At 45.2% G+C, this 18,098-nt stretch overlaps 1 protein-coding gene and 2 non-coding genes across 17 annotated transcripts in view; 2 read left to right on the forward strand and 1 right to left on the reverse strand.

Annotated features, from left to right (window-relative positions):
• Positions 1-318: 318 nt before the first annotated feature.
• LOC118145225 (U6 spliceosomal RNA) lies at positions 319-425 on the reverse strand. The gene has a single exon (XR_004730353.1). It is a non-coding gene; the product is annotated as a U6 spliceosomal RNA (small nuclear RNA).
• Positions 426-1,136: 711 nt separating this feature from the next.
• Positions 1,137-1,277, forward strand: LOC118145197 (U4 spliceosomal RNA). Its single transcript, XR_004730328.1, has one exon. It is a non-coding gene; the product is annotated as a U4 spliceosomal RNA (small nuclear RNA).
• A 226-nt stretch (positions 1,278-1,503) lies between these two features.
• ADCK1 (aarF domain containing kinase 1) overlaps positions 1,504-18,098 on the forward strand; it is a 152,060-nt gene continuing 135,465 nt past the window's right edge. For all 15 annotated transcript variants that reach the window (XM_078335522.1, XM_035261183.3, XM_035261187.3 and 12 more), the window contains exon 1: positions 1,504-1,565. In XM_078335522.1, coding sequence (XP_078191648.1) covers positions 1,520-1,565 — 46 coding nt within the window. In that variant the 5' untranslated portion in view covers positions 1,504-1,519. The remainder of the gene's footprint in view (positions 1,566-18,098) is intronic.

An 18,098-nucleotide genomic window follows, 5' to 3' on the forward strand; every position in this document is an offset into this window, starting at 1 on the left:
GCCTGGCCAGCATATTCTTTTTTTTTTTTGAGACAGAGTTTCGCCGTTTTTGCCTGGGCTAGAGTGCAATGGTGCGATATTCTTGTATTTTTATTATTCATCAATCATCAGTAAATTTCTTCTTCACCTACTAGTTTTAATATCTTAATAGGTAATCTAATTGTACAAATTCAAATACAGTATTGTAAGAGACTTATTTAATATCTAATATCTTATTTAAAATCTACGGCTGGGCACTGTGGCTCAAGCCTGTAATCCTGGCACTTTGGGAGGGTGAGGCTGGTGGATTGCCTGAGCTCAGGAGTTTTTTTTTTAATAAAAAAAATAGAACACTTCACGAATTTGTGTGTCATCCTTGAGCAGGGGCCATGCTAATCTTCTCTGTATTGTTCCAATTTTAGTATATGTGCTGTGGAAGGGAGCACTAGCTCTGGAGTTTAAGACCAGCCTGAGCAAAATGGCAAAACCCCATCTCTACTAAAAATACAAAAAATTAGTCAGGTGTGGTGGCACACGCCTGTAATCCCAGCTACTCAGGAGGCTGAGGTGGGAGAATAGCTTGTATTCTATTCTCCCACCTCAGCCTCCTGAGTAGCTGGGAGGCAGAGGTTGCAGTGAACCCAGATGGCGCCACTGCACTCCAGCCTGGCAACAGAGGAAGACTGTCTCAAAATGAATGAATGGGCCAGGCGTGGTGGCTAACGCCTGTAATCCAAGCACTTTGGAGGCGAAGGCAGGCGGATCACCTGAGGTCGGGAGTTCAAGACCAGCTTGACCAACATGGTGAAACCCCGTCTTTAAAAATAAAAAATAAATAACAACAACAACAAAACGAATGAATGAATGAATCAATAAAATCCAAAAGGCCGGGCACGTTGGCTGATGCCTGTAATCCCAGAACTTTGGGAGGCCTAGGCAGGCCTGGATCATTTGAGGTCAGGAGTTCCAGACCAGCCTGACCTACATGGTGAAATCCTATCTCTACTAAAAATACAAAAACATTAGTTGCACTGCCTGGGCGACAGAGCAAGACTCGGTCTCGAAAGAAAATAAAAAAACTACAAATCCACTCTATCATTCTATAAACACGAGCCTAAGACCTAGTTAGAATGTCTTGAAGAAAATGTTTCAGTAAGAGCTCTGCGCAGTGGCAGTATCGTAGCCAATGAGGTTTATCCGAGGCGCGATTATTGCTAATTGAAAACTTTTCCCAATACGCTGTCAGGACGACTTGAAATATAGTCGGCGTTGGCAATTTCTGGCAGTCTCTACGGGGACTGAATCATGAAAAAAAACCAAAAAACATTTCAGTAAGATTCCAAGTCCGCCGCTCTGGCAAAGCAACAGGGCCACCTGACGGAGTAAGGGTCTGAGACCCCTCTGCCTCTCCGGTGCCCGCCGCGGAATCGCGGCGTGGGTAACCAGGAACTACAAGTCCCAGCAGGCCTCGCGCGCCTCGGCTTTACTAAGCGTAGTCAGGTGGCCGTCCCGGCAAGGTTCCCTGCGAATTCCCCGCTACATGGTTGCGGCGGGAAGCCGGGCGCCGCGGCTCTGCTTCCCTCGGGGTGAGTAGGGGCAGCCCGCCGGAGGTCGGCGCAGAGCTTGGGCCCACTAGGCTGGCAGGGCCGCACCGCGCGTGGAGCGCGGGGGAACCGGTGTGGACACGCCGGGCGCCGGCCTCTGCTCCAGCTGTGCAACCGCCCTAGGCACCGGGAGGGAACGAACTCCAGCCCCGTGACCTTGTCACTTGGGCCCGGCGCGCGGCCACGTGGCTCGGGTGACTCGCAGTGCCCCGCCCCCCTGCAGTGACTTCTACAGCTTGGCACACCAGTGACCTTTCATGTGGCCTGTCCACTTTGGTGTCTTTCAGGCACCTGAGTGGGCGGAGCTGGAGGAGGGCCGGAGCCGGAGGAGGGCCGGAGGTGGCTCACCCAGACACCTTCACCCCCTGGTGGCTCTGTGGGTTCCGAGGCCGAAGCAGCAGGAGCTGTAGCGTGGTCTGGGCAAGAGCAGGGGGCGATGCACATATCCTGGCCCTCCACTCCGCCTTGTGACGGGCCCCAGACCACTATTTATCTCCATCATATTGCAGTGCTACTCAAAGCTTCCGGATTACACAGTAGATACCTGCTACTAGCAGCCAGTGTGTGTGGAGAGCAACCTAGAACAGCCCTCTCCCAGGGTTAAGTGGCATTTACTTTCTACTAACAAGAAAGTCATTCAACAAGTATTTATTGATTACCTCCATGATGCTTGGCATTTAGTGGGTGCTCAAGAAATATTTGCGGAGTTGAAGTGAATTAGACTTTATCTGTGGGTTCATATGTTTTAATAATTTTCTTGAGGCTGGCTGTGGTGACTGATGCCTGTAATCCCAGCACTTTGGGAAGCCAAGATGGGAGGATTGCTTGAGGCCAGGAGTTCAACACCAGCCTGAGCAACAGTGAGACTCCATCTCTATTAAAAAAAAAAAAAAAAAAAAAAAAAAAAAAAAAAAAGGACGGTGGCTCACGCCTGTAATCCCAGCACTTTGGGAGGCTGAGGCGGGCGGATCACGAGGTCAGGAGTTTGAGGCCAGCCTGACCAACATGGTGAAACCCCGTCTCTACTAAAAATACAAAAATTAGCCTGGGATGGTGTTGTGTGCCTGTAATCTCTCCCAGCTACTCCGGAGGCTAAGGCAGGAGAATCACTTGAACTTGGGAGGCAGAGGTTGTAGTCAGCCAAGATCGTGCCATTACACTCCAGCCTGGGCAACAGAGTAAGACTCCGTCTCAAAAAAAGAAAGGAAAAGAAATAAAATAATTTTCTTATTATAGTGGTTCTCAAACTTTAGCATGCACCGGAGTCACCTGAAGAGCTTGTTACAACACACAATACTGGACCCCATCCCTAAAGTTTCTGTAAGTCCGGCATGAGGACCAAGAATTGGCATTTCTAACATACACCCAGGGAATGCAGTTGTTGTTGGTCTGGGGACCATACTTTGTGTAGCACTGCTTTATAGAAAAAAAAAAATCCTGTGAACTTAAAGCACTATGTCTTCACACCTGGTTATGGGTCTTTCTCTTTATTTGCCAGCTTTACTTTTTTTGGTAATTGTAAATATGTGCATATTACTTGGTGCACTGTTAATTCCCTCCATATTACTTTATATACAGATTTTCATGTAGTCTATACTTGTCGTTTTTCCTGGTTACATCATATTCTACCTTATTGTGTCATTCTTTGCTTGCTCATTTCTCAACAGGCCTCAGGGATGTGCTAATTTGATCTGTGCTAGGAAAGTGTGCATTTGCTTTTCTTTCTTGTTTTCTGAGATGTAATTTCACTCTTGTTGCCTAGGCTGGAGTGCAATTGTGTGATCTCAGCTCACTGCAACCTCTGCCTCCTGGGTTCAAGCGATTCTCCTGTCTCAGACTACTAAGTAGCTGGGATTACAGGCACCCACCATCATGCCTGGCTAATTTTGCATTTTCAGTAGAGACAGGGTTTCTTCATGTTGGTCAGGCTGGTCTTGAACTCCCGACCTCAGGTGATCCACCTGCCTCAGCTTTCCAAAGTGCTAGGATTGCAGGTGTGAGTCAGCACACCCAGCCTGAGAGTGTGCATTTTCTTACTTTCTGATATGCAGTTATTTTCTTGTCAGACAAAGGACCTATAAGAATATTAGTTGGGGCCAGGCTTGGTGGCTCATACCTGTAATCCCAGCACTTTGGGAGGCTGAGGTGGGTGAATCACGTGAGGTCATACCAGCCTGGCCAACATGGTGAAACCCTGTCTCTACCAAAAATACAAAAAAAATTAGCTGGGCATAGTGGTGTGTGCCTGTAGTCCCAGCTACTCAGGAGGCTGAGGAGGAGAATTGCTTGAACCCAGGAGATGGAGGCTGCAGTGAGCCGAGATCATACCACTGCATTCCAGCCTGGGCAACTGAGTAAGACCTGTATCAAAAAAAAAAAAAAAAAAAAAAAGAATATTAGTTGGGTCAGCCATCCATCTTTTCTTCGGGGTAGCTCATTGAATATGCCTCCTGGGTTAAGATTTCCATGTGGCTAGGCCGGGCATGGTGGCTCACACCTGTAATCCAAGCACTTTGGACGCCAAGGCGGGCGGATCACCTGAGGTCGGGAGTTAAAGACTAGCCTGACCAACATGGTAAAACCCTGTCTTAAAAAAAAAAAAAAAAAAGAAAGGATTTCCATGTAGCAAGAACTCCAGTGGCCTGTTTCAGGGCCCAGCAAGCTGCTTGTTCGTGTGCACTTTTTGCTCTCTTGGTGAGAGCAGTCATACATGGATTCATGTTCTGGCTTTATCACTTACTGGCTCCTTGGCCAAGTTTTCTACCTTTTCTAAAACACTGCTTCTTTATCCATAGATTGAAGCTCCAATAGCATGTACCTTGGAATCTAGTTGTGTGCATTACATGAGCTAATAAGTGCTTGGCACCGTAGCTGTCCCGTTGGAAGCTCACTCATTCTTCTCTTACCTGCTGCTTGCTCTTTGCATCTGCCTTTGCCCTGTTCTCCCTCAGTCTGCCTTCCCTATGATGGACTGAACGGAGAATTTCCATTCCTTGTCTGGGTGAGACATATTTTCATTGTCTGCTCTGGGATCTTGGCATCAGTCAGGGATTCACTCATTCATTGATTCATTCACTTATTTTGAGACAGATTAAAATTTGTAGTCCAAAATTAAAGCATTGGACTACATTACTATCTTAGGGAAGGCCAACTGTGAACCTGCTCAGGCCAGCCTCACACAGTGCTTTGCTGTTGACTTCGGCATCTTTCCAGGCTTGAGGCATGATGGCATCCTCTACCTTGGGTGCTTTCTGTCCATATCAGGGATCAGGTTCTTCTGAAGACACAATCACTCTCTCCAAGGGTATTTTTGGGTCTTTTTTCAGTTTTGAGGGCAGACTAGAAGAAATAATGTTCATTGGTCTAATAGTCTCTCTAGGAAATGGGAGGAAGCCATGGTAGCTTTTCATGGAAATAGAGACCTAATTGCCTTTCCTCCGGGGTAATTCTCATTTGTGCACCAAAGAGGGAGAGGTGATTCCAGGCCTTTAGTCCTGAAATGTGAGCTAGGGAGAGGGCTGCCAATGGATGGAAACTGAAAAGGCCTAGCCACTCACTCCAATGAACAGTAAGTGCTTGGGTCCCATTTAGTTCAGTTGAGGGGATGGACATTTCGTGTGAACATCAACTTCCCATTTGTAGAATGTTCTAGACTCTCCTGTTGCTTGATTTCATGACCCACTGGGGTGTTTCCTGTGGTCCAGTGAGATGGATTCCGTTCTGGTCATTGATTTGACAGTAAAACAGCTATGTCAGCTTTGCAGCTCTCCTAAACATTTGATAGATTGAAATAGCTTGTTTCTAGTGGGAGGCGTTGGTTGGTCTTGTGACATGCTGTTGATTTTTGGGGCTACGAACAGTGCCTCCCACATGCCTGGCGCTGGGTCAGAAATCATAGTCCCTGCCCACAACAACTGTTGCATTTACTTGAGAACAAACAGTAGTAAGAACTTTAGTGAACAGGAGTCCACGTGTTCCTATCAAAGAGGTTACCTGTCATAAAGAAGGTGAATACTTGGAATGAGTGGAAAGGCCCTGCTCAAGCTCTTAGCCATTTTACTAGCTGAGCCACCTGGGACAAATCACTCACCCTCTCTGTTCCTTGGTTTCCTCATTTATACCTGGGGATGGTAATAATATTTGTCTCTCCTCACTGGGTTTTGTGGAATAGCTAATGAGCTGAGTATAAAGGGCTCTATGTTAATATAAAGGCTAGTTATTGCTAGTGTTATTATCTAGCGATTAGGTTTAAGGGTCTTGGTGGTCTCAGATCCCCTTTAAGGTATGCACTGTTAGGAGAGGGGACTCAGGTGAAAGTCAAAAAGGCAAGTAAACAGAACAGGGCAGGTGATTCATTAACAAAGAGTTTAATAATGAAAGGTGTTTTTCATTGACAGACATATTTCACGCCTGACAGCGTCTTTTAAAATACCCCGAGGGAAGCAACTCATTTGCATGTTAAAGACTCAGGGACACCTTATGGAAAACTCCAGCTCCAGTCTATTTAGATGCCATTCAGCTCCTGTATCATCTATTTTATGTATTTCAATTTCCACCTCTTTTATTACTGAGGAAATTTGCACGAAATCAGAGTCTTGAGAATTGTGTCTGCTTTGCTGTCACTACCCTACCCTGAGGTGGTCTGAAAGGTAGGGGTGGCCTCATTGCATACAGGACAAACAGGAGGTTGGTGTAATAGGAAGAGGGGGTTCATGGGAGGCAAAGGCTGGGAGGTGGCGTTAGGGGTGGGATGGGGTGTTGGTGATGAATTATCAACCCAGGGCATGTGGTTTTCACCTGGGACCTGTATTGTTCCTTGCTCTGCACATGCCTCAGTCCTCACTGGGTATCGTTTATCCATTCGTTGATTCATTTGTTCAGTAACTGCTTTTGAAGGGCCTCCTATGTGCTAGGCCAGGGTTTGGCAAATGACAGCCTGAGGGCCAATTCTGGCCACACCTATTACTTTACACATCATCTGTGGTTGCCTTGTGTCACAATGCAGAGTTGAGTAGTTTCATCAGAGATGTTATAGAATGCAAAGCCAAAAATGACTTTTTTTTTTCCTTTTTTGTTTTGAGATGAAGTCTTGCTCTGTTGCCCAGGCTGGAGTACAGTGGCATGATCTTGGCTCACTGCAACTTTTACCTCCTGTGTTCAAGCAATTCTCCTGCCTCAGCCTTCCGAGTAGCTGGGATTACAGGGACCCACCACCACGCCTGGCTAATTTTTGTATTTTTAGGAGAGATGGGGTTTCACCATGTTAGCCAGGATGGTCTCAAATTCCTAACCTCAAGTGATCCACCTGCCTCAGCCTCCCAAAGTGCTGGGATTACAGGCCTAAGCCACCATGCCTGGCCCAAAAATATCTCTTAATTGGCTCTTTATAGGAAACATTTGTCAACCTCTGTTCTATACAGAGAACAGCAAGTGCAAAAGCTCTGGGATGTGAAAGTATGCCTGGCATGTTTGAGGAATGGCACAGAGGCCAGTGCGTTTGGAGTGGAATGAGTGAAGGGGAAAGTGGCAGGGCCTGAGACCCTAGAGGAAATTGAGAGTCAGACCATGTAAGACCTTGTCCGGGGGTTCAGTCTGAAAAACATCTCAAACCCCTCCCCGACCCAATCTTAGGTCCTGCAGTACTTATGTTTATACATTCTATGAGAACAATTAGGAAAGTCACAAATCTTGTGACCTTTGGTCACATGACTCCTGAGCAGGAAGGGATTGTAAAAACTATGCTACATTGGCCGGGCGTGGTGGCTCACACCTGTAATCCAAGCACTTTGGACGCCAAGGCAGGCGGATCACCTGAGGTCAGGAGTTTAAGACCAACCTAACCAACGTGGTGAAACCCCATCTTTAAAAAAAAAAAAAATCATTGAAAAAAAAAAGAGAGACCTGACTAGGACAGAAGTTGGCTTCAGGAGTATTGGTCAAGTGACACACAGACACAGGCAGTACCACAAAACACACAAAATAATAGAAGCCTTCCCTGACAGATCCACTGGAAAAGAGGGTGCCCATGAGGGCGGATGGGAAGCCTAGAGACAGCAGGTAGTTTAATCAGCAGGTGGGTGGGAGTGAGGAGGAGAGAGAGAGCAGGAGAGGGGACCTGTGTACCAAGGCCTGTTTTGGGGTTCAGAATGTTAGCCAAGCAGATTTCTCATGGGGAGTTCTAATTGGTGGGTTTATGATAAGCAGGCATGCATTGTGTGGAGTCACACAGTGACTGAAGGGTGGTCACTGTGGTATATTTGCACAGTACATGCAGAGTGCGCAGGGCAGTGCGGTGATTGTAGGTGGCCGTCCCAGAGGGCGGTGGTCACCAGCAAGCATTGTCTAAGCCAGGTGTCTGGATCCATCACATGGAGGAACTGGAAGGAGGTAGAGAAATGGAAACTGTCAAGGGTTTGACATGCCTCTGGCCTTAGAAAGTGAAAGCTATGTTCAAAGTGGATGCCAAGGCAATATAAAATTATAGACATCCACTACACTTTTTTGTGTGACAGGGTATCACTCTTGTTGCCTAAGTTGGATTGCAATGGTGCAATCTCGTCTCACTGAAACCTTCACCTCCCAGGTTCAAGTGATTCTCCTGCCTCAGCCTCCCGAGTAGCTGGGATTATGGGCACCTGCCACCATGCCTTGATAACTTCTGTATGTTTAGTAGAGATGGGGTTTCACTATGTTGGCCACGATGGTCTTGAACTCCTGACCTTAGGTGATCTGCCTGCCTCAGCCTCCCAAAGTGTTTGGATTACAGGCGTGAGCCACCGCACCCAGCCCACTACACTTATTTATTCATTTATTTGTTAGCAGATTCTTCCCTTTGTATCTAGTGGAGACGGCAGATACAAGACCGGATCATTACTGATGAAAGTAGTATGTAATGAGACTAGTGAGAAATGAATGAGGAATTGAGTGATTGGCTCACAAAAACCTTCATGGAAGGATGATGAGGGATTGAGTGTGGAGATATATTTAGGTTGATAAAGGCTGGAAAGGTAAGTTGGGATGAAAATTTGGGGGGCCTTGAGTGTCTTGCAAGGAATTTGGGCTTTGTGGTAGGTGGAGAGGTGATAGGGATGGTATGAATACACTTGACAATGACCATAACTTGAATGGCAGAGTGAAGGTTAGACGGGATGTAGGGAAGTCAGGTTGGAATGGAGAGTGGTTGAGTAGTTCAGGCAAGATATGATGGCCTACTTCCCCTGTTTATTTTTATTATTTATTTATTTATTTATTTGAGACAGAGTCTTGCTCTGTCGCCAGGCGCCAGGCTAGAGTGCAGTGGCACGACCTTGGCTCACTGCAACCTCCGCCTCCCAGGTTCAAGCAGTTCTCCTGCCTCAGCCTCCCGAGTAGCTGGGACTACAGGTGTATGCCACCACGCCCAGCTGATTTCTGTATTTTTTAGGAGAGAGGGGGTTTCACCATGTTGGCCAGGATGGTTTCGATCTCTTGACCTCGTGATCTGTCCTCCTCGGCCTCCCACAGTGCTGGGATTACAGGCATGAGCCACTGCACCCGGCCTATTTTTATTTTTTAATTAAAAAAAATTTTTTTTGCGATGGAGTTTCGCTCTTGTTGCCCAGGCCAGAGTGCAGTGGCACCCTTTTGGCTCACTGCAACTACCACCTCCTGGGTTCAAGCAGTTCTCCTGCCTCAGCCTCCTGAGTAGCTGGGATTACAGAAGCCTGCCACCACTACCAGCTAATTTTTGTAGTATTAGTAGAGACAGAGTTTCACCATATTGGCCAGGCTGGTCTCGAACTCCTGACCTTAGGTGATCCACCTGCTGGCCTCCCAAAGTGCTGGAATTACAGGTGTGAGCCACTGTGCCCAGCATCCTTGTTTATTAATTGTTTGAGGTTATGCCAAATCCTGATTCCTTAGGTGCTAGGAGTTGTACATAAGCTCTTTGGCTTTTCAGAGATAAAGAAATGAGGTTTAAAATCACAAGAGAAGCTGGGTGTGGTGGCTTACACCATAATCCTAGCACTTTGGGAGGCCAAGGTGGCAGGATCACTTGAGGCCTTGAGTTTGAAACCAGCCTGACCAACGTGGTGAAACCTCATCTCTAATAAAAATACAAAAAAAATTAGCTGGGCATGGTGGCTTGTGCCTGTAGTCCAGGCTACTTGGGAGGCTGAGGCAGGAGAATTGCTTGAACCCAAGAGGTGGTGGTTTCAGTGAGCCAAGATTACACCACTGCACTCCAGCCTGGGTGACAGAGTGAGACTCCGTCTCAAAAAAAAAAAAAAAAAAAAAATTACAGGAGAATCTCATTTACTGGGTGTGTCAGGCATTGCCTTAAAGCAGCATTCCGTTAATGACTTTTTTATATCTTGCTCTGATTCTGATGCCTAGGGTAAGTACAGTGGCATTCATCACTACACCCACCGCAGCCTTGACCTTCCAGGCTCAAGTGATCCTCCCACTTCAGCCTCCCGATTAGCTGGGAGATCAGGGACACACCACCATGACCAGCTAACTTTTCTATTGTTTGTAGAGTTGAGGTCTTGCTGTGTTCTTCAGGCTAGTCTCAAACTCCAGGACTCAAACAGCCCTCCCACCTTGGCCTCCCACAGTGCTGGGCTTATTGGCATAAGCCACGGTTCCTGGCCAGTTAATTCTTACAATGACCCTAGAAGGTGGGTACTCTCTTTTTTTTTTTTCCTATCCATCAAAATCTCATCTCGAAGAAGGCGGGTACTCTCAAGAACTCCCCTTCATAGATAATTGTGTGGAGGCTGCAAGAAGTTGTGACTTACTCAAGGTGACCAGAGGCTGTGTTCTTTACCCACGGTGGCTTCATACTGTCTTCTTAATGTGGGCTTCTCTGGATGCTCACAGGAAGGGTCCCTGGATCACTCCCACGATCTTGACTGAAGAAGGAAGCTGTGTATGGAGCTGAAGTCACTCAGTCTAATTTAAGGTTGGCTTCTGGATCTGATTAGGAACGTGTGTCTTGGTGGAAACAAAGTAGAGGGTGAGCCTGTTGCCCCTTTCAGCAGAAAATACCACAGGCTGAGTGTAGAGAACAAGGAGAAAGGGTTGAGTTAAGTGGGGGCCAGCTGGAATGTTGGAAGTAGGGTGTGCAGAATTCCTCTGGGAGCTGATAGTCAGGGGAGCATTGGTTAAAGCCTGGCATTGGGTGAGGAAGTAATAATAATGATATTACTACTAACACTAATAATGGCGGATAATAGCATCTGCCACTCTCGAGTTCTTACTGTGTAGGTGGCACCTTGCTAAGCATTTTACATGATTTGTCTCATTTCTCACCACTCTATCAAGCCACAACCATCACGAGGTTCAGAGATTTAACAGCTGGCCTATGATCACCCAGTTCATAAGTGGCCTCAAACCTGGGCTGATCAGACTCCAGAGTGCATGATGTCAGTTACTATGCTTTCCTGTCCAAAAAAAAATCCTTTTCCAGGTGCTCACACCTGTAATCCCAGCACTTTGGGAGACTGAGATGGGAAGATCATTTGAGCCCAGGAGTTCAAGACCAACCTGGGCAACATAGACACACCCCATCTCTACAAAAATGATATAAAAAATATTAGCTGGGCTTGGGGATTTATACCTATGGTTCCAGCTACTTTGAGAGCTGAGGTTGGAGGATTGCTTGAGCCCAGGAGGTTGAGACTGCAGTGATCTGTAATTGCACCACTGCATTCCAGCCTGGGTGGCAGAGTAAACCCATGTCTCAACAATAACACACCCAAAAAGAATCCTTGGCTTATTAAAATATTGCCATAATAAAATGGGGACAGGGAAATTTTCATAAAATAAAGAGAAATATTAAGGAAATAAAGAGCATGCTAGAAAGCAAGGTTTGAATCTTTTTTTTTTTTTTCTTTTTTAATAAAGACGGGGTTTCACCATGTTGGTCAGGCTGGTCTTGAACTCCCGACCTCAGGTGATTAGCTCGCCTTGGCCTCCAAAGTGCTTGGTTTACAGGCGTGAGCCACCATGCCTGGCCTAATTTATTCTTTTATTATTTTCTAGCTTTTTTTTTTTTTTAAATTGTACTTTAGGTTCTGGGGTACCTGTGCAGATCATGCAGGATTGTTGCATAGGTACATTCATGGCAAGGTGGTTTGCTGCCTCCATTCCCCCTTCATCTGTATCTGACATTTCTCCCCGAGTTATCTCTCCATCTCTCCCCACCCGACACCTAGCACCCCCACAACTGACCCCAGTGCGTGATGCTCTCCTCCCTGTGTCCACGTGTTCTGATTGTTCAACACTCACCTATGAGTAAGAACATGTGGTGGTTGATTTTCTGTTCTTGTGTCAGTTTGCTGAGAATGATGGTTTCCAGATTCATCCATATCCCTACAAAGGACATGAACTCATTGTTTTTAATGGCTGCGTAGTATTCCATGGTATGTGCCACATTTTCTTTGTCCATTCTATCGTTGATAGGCATTTGGGTTGGTTCCAGGTCTTTGCTATTGTAAACAGTGCTGCAATGACCATTCCTGAGCATATGTCTCTATAATAATAGAGTGATTTATAAACCTTCAGATATATAGCCAGTAATGAGATTGCTGGGTCAAATGGAATTTTTATTTCTAGATCCTTGAGGACTCACCACACTGTCTTCCACAATGGCTGAACTAATTTACACTTCTACCAACAGTGTACAAGTGTTCCTATATCTCCACATCCTCTCCAGCATCTGTCTCCAGATTTTTTAATGATCGCCATTCTAACTGGTGTAAGATGGTATCTCATTGTGGTTTTGATTTGCATTTCTCTAATGACCAGTGATGATGAGCATTGTTTCATATGTTTGTTGGCCTCATATATGTTTTCTTTTGGAAAGTGTCTGTTCATATCCTTCACCCACTTTTAAATGGGTTTGTTTTTTTCTTTTAAATCTGTTTTAGTTCTTTGTAGATTCTGTTTTGTTTTTTTTTGTTATTTTTAAATTTTTTTATTTTCTTTGTAGATTTTGGATATTAGCCCTTTGTCAGATGGGTAGATTGCAAAAATTTTTTCCCATTCTGTTGGTTGCTGGTTTGCTCTAATGATTGTTTTTTTTGCTATACAGAAGCTCTGAAGTTTAATTAGATCCCATTTGTCTATTTTGGCTTTTGTTGCCATTGCTTTTGGTGTTTTAGTCATGAAGTCCTTGCCTATGCCTATGTCCTAGATGGTTTTGCTTAGATTTTCTTCTAGGGTTTTTATGGTGTTAGGTCTTATGTTTAAATCTTGAATACATCCAGAGTTAATTTCAGTGTAAGGTGACAGGAAGGGGTCCAGTTTCTGCTTTCTGCACATTGCTAGCCAGTTTTCCCAACACCATTTGTAAAACAGGGAGTCCTTTCCCCATTGCTTGTTTTTGTCAGGTTTGTCAAAGATCAGATGGTTGTAGATGTGTGGTGTTGCTTCCGAGGCCTCTGTTCTGTTCCATTGGTCTGTGTCTCTGTTTTGGTACCAGTACCATGCTGTTTTGATTACTGTAGCCTTGTAGTGTGTATATATGTGTATGTATGTATATATATATATATATTTTTTTTTTTTTTTTTTGAGACGGAGTTTTGCTCTTGTTACCCAGGCTGGAGTGCAATGGCATGATTTCGGCTCACTGCAACCTCCGCCTCCTGGGTTCAAGCAATTCTCCTGCCTCAGTCTCCCAAGTAGCTGGGACTACAGGCGTGCGCCACCATGCCCAGCTAATTTTTGTATTTTTTAGTAGAGACGGTGTTTCACCTTGTTGACCAGGATGGTCTCGATCTGTTGACCTCATGATCCACCCGCCTCGGCCTCCCAAAGTGCTAGGATTATAGGTGTGAGCCACTGTGCCCGGCCTGTAGTGTATATTTTTTAGCTTTATTGAGGTATAATTGACAAATAATCATATCTATCAAGGTATACAACTTGATGATTTGATATATGTGTACATTGTGTAATGATTACCACGATCAGTCAACATATCCATCATCTCAAATAGTTACTCTTTTTTTTGTGTGTGGTGAGGACACTTAAGATCTGCTCTCTTAGCAAATTCCAAGTGCCAATACAGCAGTATAGTTACCATGTTGTATATTAGATTCCCTAGAACTTATTCATCTTATAACTGAAACTTTGTACCCTTTGGCCAGTATCTCCTCATTTCCCTCAAACCCCCAGCCCCTGGTAACCACTGTTCTAACCTCTGCCTCTAAGAGTTTGACTTCTTTAGATTCCACATAAGAGTGAGATCATGCAGTATTTGTCTTTCTGTGTCTGGCTCATTTCACTTAAGACAATGTTCTCTAAGTTCACCCATGTAGGTACCAATGGCAGGCTTCCTTCCTTTTTATGGCTGGGTAATATTCCATTGTGTGTGTGTGTATTCCACAATTTCTTTATCCATTTGTGGATGGACACTTAGTTGTTTCTACATTTTAGCCATTGTGTATACTACTGCATATTCTTTTTTTTTGGAGACAGACTTTTATTCTTTCGCTCAGGCTGGAGTGCAGTAGAGTGATCTTGGCTCACTGCAACTTCTGCCTCCCAGGTTCAAGCAATTTTCGTGCTTTAGCCACTTGAGTAGCTGGGTTTACAGGGGTGAGCCACCATGCCTGGCTAATTTTTGTATTTTTAGTAGAGATAGGGCTTCGCCATGTTGGCCAGGCTGGTCTCGATCTTCTGGGCTCAAGTGATCTGCCTGCCTTGGCTTCCCAAAGTGCTGGGGTTACAGGGGTGAGCCACTATGCCTGGCTGCATTTTCTTTTTATTTACAAAGTCACAATGTCCTTCTTGCAGCAATAGGAACTGATCTCAGTAGTAGGGCTAGAGATTGAGCATTTGTATTTAGGGAAATAAATTAGCTTCTTAAATTTTATTTATTATTATTATTATTTTTTGGAGATGGAGTTTCGTTCTTGTTGCCCAGGCTGGAGTGCAATGGCACAGTCTTGGCTCACTGCAGCCTCTGCCCCCTGGGTTCAAGCAGTTCTCCTTCCTCAGTCTCCTGAGTAGCTGGGGATTACAGGCATGTGCCACCATGCCTGGCTAATTTGATATTATTAGTAGAGACAGGATTTCTCCATATTGGTCAGGCTGGTCTTGAACTCCTGACCTCAGGTGATCTGCCTGCCTCAGCCTCCCAAAGTGCAGGCATGAGCCACCACACCTGACCTTTTTTTTTTTTTTTTGAAAAAAAGTCTTGCTCTGTTGCCCAGGCCGGAGTACAGTGGTACGATCTCAGCTTACTGCAACCTTTGCTTCCTGGGTTTAAGAATTCTCTTGCCTCAGCCTTCTGAGTAGCTGGGACTATTGGAATGCACCACCACACCTGGCTAATTTTTGTATTTTTAGTAGACATGGGGTCCTGCCATATTGTCCAGATTGGTCTTGAACTCCTGACCTCAAGTGATCCACCCGTTTTGACCTCCCAGAGTGCTGGGATTACAGTCATGAGCCACTGCACTACCCTTTATTTATTTATTTATTTATTTATTTATTTTTTTTAATGATGGGGTTTCACCATGATGGCCAGGCTGGTCTTGAACTCCTGACTTCAGATGATCCACCCACCTCGGCCGCCCAAAGTGCTAGGATTATAGGCATGAGCCACTGCGCCCGGCCAACCCTTTGTTTTTTCATATACACTTTAGATTAGTTTGTGAAGGTCCAGAACAAATTCTGTTGGAAATTTGATTGGAATTGCATTGAATTGATAGCTGAGCTCCCTCATGAAAGAAATAGCTCGAGAGAGGTTTATAGTATAAACAAATGTCTGAGGCCTGGTGTGGTGGCTCACACTTGTAATCTCAGCACTTTGGGAGGCCAAGGCTGAAGGATGGCTTGATTATAGAAGTTCGAGACCAGCCTGGGCAGTATAGTAAGACCACCACCTCCAGCTTCTCTTGAGAAAAAAAAAATTTAGCCAGGCTTGGCAGCAAGTGCTTCTAATCTCAGGTACTCCAGGGGCTGAGGCAGGAGGGTCCCTTGAGGACAGGAGTTTGAAGCTATAGTGATCGAGCTACTACACTCCAGCTTGGGCAATACAGCCAGACCCTGTCTCAAAAAAAAGAAAAATGAGAGAAATGTTTTTGATACATGTCTCCAGAGTGCATCTTATAAGTCAACATTTGATAATAGAAGTCACTGAGTGAATGAATAAGGGCCAAAGATAACTAAGATTAGACAGCATATTATATTGTATTATATATATATATTTTTTTTTTCTTTTCTTTGTATTATATATTATATTAATTTATTTTTGAGATGACTCTTGTTCTATTGCCCAGGCTTGAGTGCAGTAGCCCAATCTTGGCTCACTTCAACCTCCATCTTCTGGGTTCAAGCAATTCTCCTGCCTCAGCCTCCTGAGTAGCTGGGATGACAGACATGTACCACCAGGCCCAGCTAATTTTTCTTTTTTTGGAGACAAGAGTCTCACTCTGTCATCCAGGCTGGAGTGCAGTGGCATGATCTCGGCTCACTGCAGCCTCTACTTCCAGGGTTCAAGTGATTCTCCTGCCTCAGCCTCCTGAGTAGCTGGGATTACAGACATGTACCACCACACCCAGCTCATTTTTGTATTATTAGTAGAGATGGGTTTCGCCATGTTGACTATACTGGTCTCTAACTCCTGACCTCCTGATCTGCCTGCCTCAGCCTCCCAAAGTGCTGGTATTACAGGCATGAGCCACTGCACCTGGCCTGAGTTTCTTAAATTATTTCCTTAAAAATAATTGCTTGTAGTTACCCTTGTAGAGTGAATACAGTCATCTGGTGTTGGAGAAGGGAGGCCTATTTTTTGGGGATAGTTTCACTAATAAACTTGAACACTAAATTTCAGCAAAGCCTCTCTTTTTTTACCCCCCCTTTTTTTTTTAGTAGTCTCATGCTGTTACCTAGGCTGGAGTGTGCAGTGGTGTGATCTCGGCTCACTGTAACCTCTGCCTCCGGGTTCAAGTGATTCTCCTGCCTCAGCCTCTTGAGTAACTGAAACTACAGGTGCATGCCGTAATACCCAGCTAATTTTTGTATTTTTAGTGGAGACCAAGTTTCACCATGTTGACCAGACTGGTCTCGAACTCCTGACCTCAGGTGATCCACTTGCCTTGGCCTCCCAAAGTGCTGGGATTATAGATGTGAGCCACCACACCTGGCCTCTTTAAAAAAAAAAAAAAAAAATTTTTTTTTTTTTTTTTTCCTGAGACAGAGTCTCACAGTGTCTCTGAGGCTGGTTTGCAGTGGTGCAATCTCAGCTGACTGCAACTTTTGCCTCCCAGGCTGAAGCAATCCTCCTACCTCAGCCTCCCAAGTACCAGGACAACAGGTGCATGCCACCACAGCTGATTGATTTTTGTATTTTTTATATAGATGGGTTTTCGCTGTGTTGCTCAGGCTGGTCTCAAACTTCTAGGCTCAAGCGATCCTTCCACTTTGGCCTCCCAAAGTGCTGGGGTTACAGGTGTGAGCCACTGTGCCTGACCACTTTTTATTTTCTGACCCATTGGTAGACAACAAAGCCTCTCTTTACTAAAAAAAAGAAATACTGGCTGGGCATGGTACCTCACATCTGTAATCTCAGCACTTTGGGAGGCCAAGGTGGGCAGATCGTTTGAGCCCAGTAGTTGGAGACCAGCCTGAACAAATGACGAAACCTTGTCTTTACAACAAAAATTAGCCCACTCTGGAGGCTGAGAGGGGAGCATCCCTTGAACCCAGGAGACTCCATCTCAAAAAAAAAAAAAAAAAAAAAGTAGAAGTGTGGCTCTCAAACTTGAGCTTTTGGCGGGGCGCAGTGGCTTATGCCTGTAATCCCAGCACGTTGGGAGGCCGAGGCAGGCAGATCATGAGGTCAAGAGATTGAGACCATTGTTGGCCAACATGGTGAAATCCTGTCTCTAAAAATACAAAAAAATTAGCTGGGTGTGGTGGTGGGTGCCTATAATCCCCCCAAAAATACAAAAAACAAAAAATGTTAGCTAGGCGTGGTGTCATATGCCTCCTTAATTCCAGCTACTTTTGAGGCTGAGGCAGGAGAATCACTTGAACCCAGGAGGCAGAGGTTGCAATGAGGTGGAGATTGCCCTCCAGCCTGGTGACAGAGGGAGACTCTGTCTCAAAAAACAAACAAACAAAAAACAAACTTGAGTCTTCAGGCAAATCACGTGTTATCTTAATAAAATGCACATTCCTGAGTCTTACCCCTAGAGTTGGTAGTTCAGTGGCCCACGGCGTAGACTCTAGGAATCTACATTTCTATATTTATTAAAATTTTTAAAAAGTGTTTTATTTTTATTTTTTTTGGAGACAGAGTCTCACTCTGTCACCCAGGATGGAGTGCAGTGGCGCGATCTTAGCTCACTGCAACTTCTACCTCCCAGGTTCAAGCAATTCTCCTGCCTCAGCCTCACGAGTAGCTGGGTTTACAGACGCATGTGACACCATGCCTGGCTAATTTTTTTTTTATCATGTTGGTCAGGCTGGTCTTAAGTTTCTGACCTCAAGTGGTCCGCTCATCTTGGCCTCCCAAAGTGC

Source organism: Callithrix jacchus, chromosome 8 (assembly GCF_049354715.1).
Source record: "Callithrix jacchus isolate 240 chromosome 8, calJac240_pri, whole genome shotgun sequence".
NCBI lineage: Eukaryota > Metazoa > Chordata > Mammalia > Primates > Cebidae > Callithrix > Callithrix jacchus.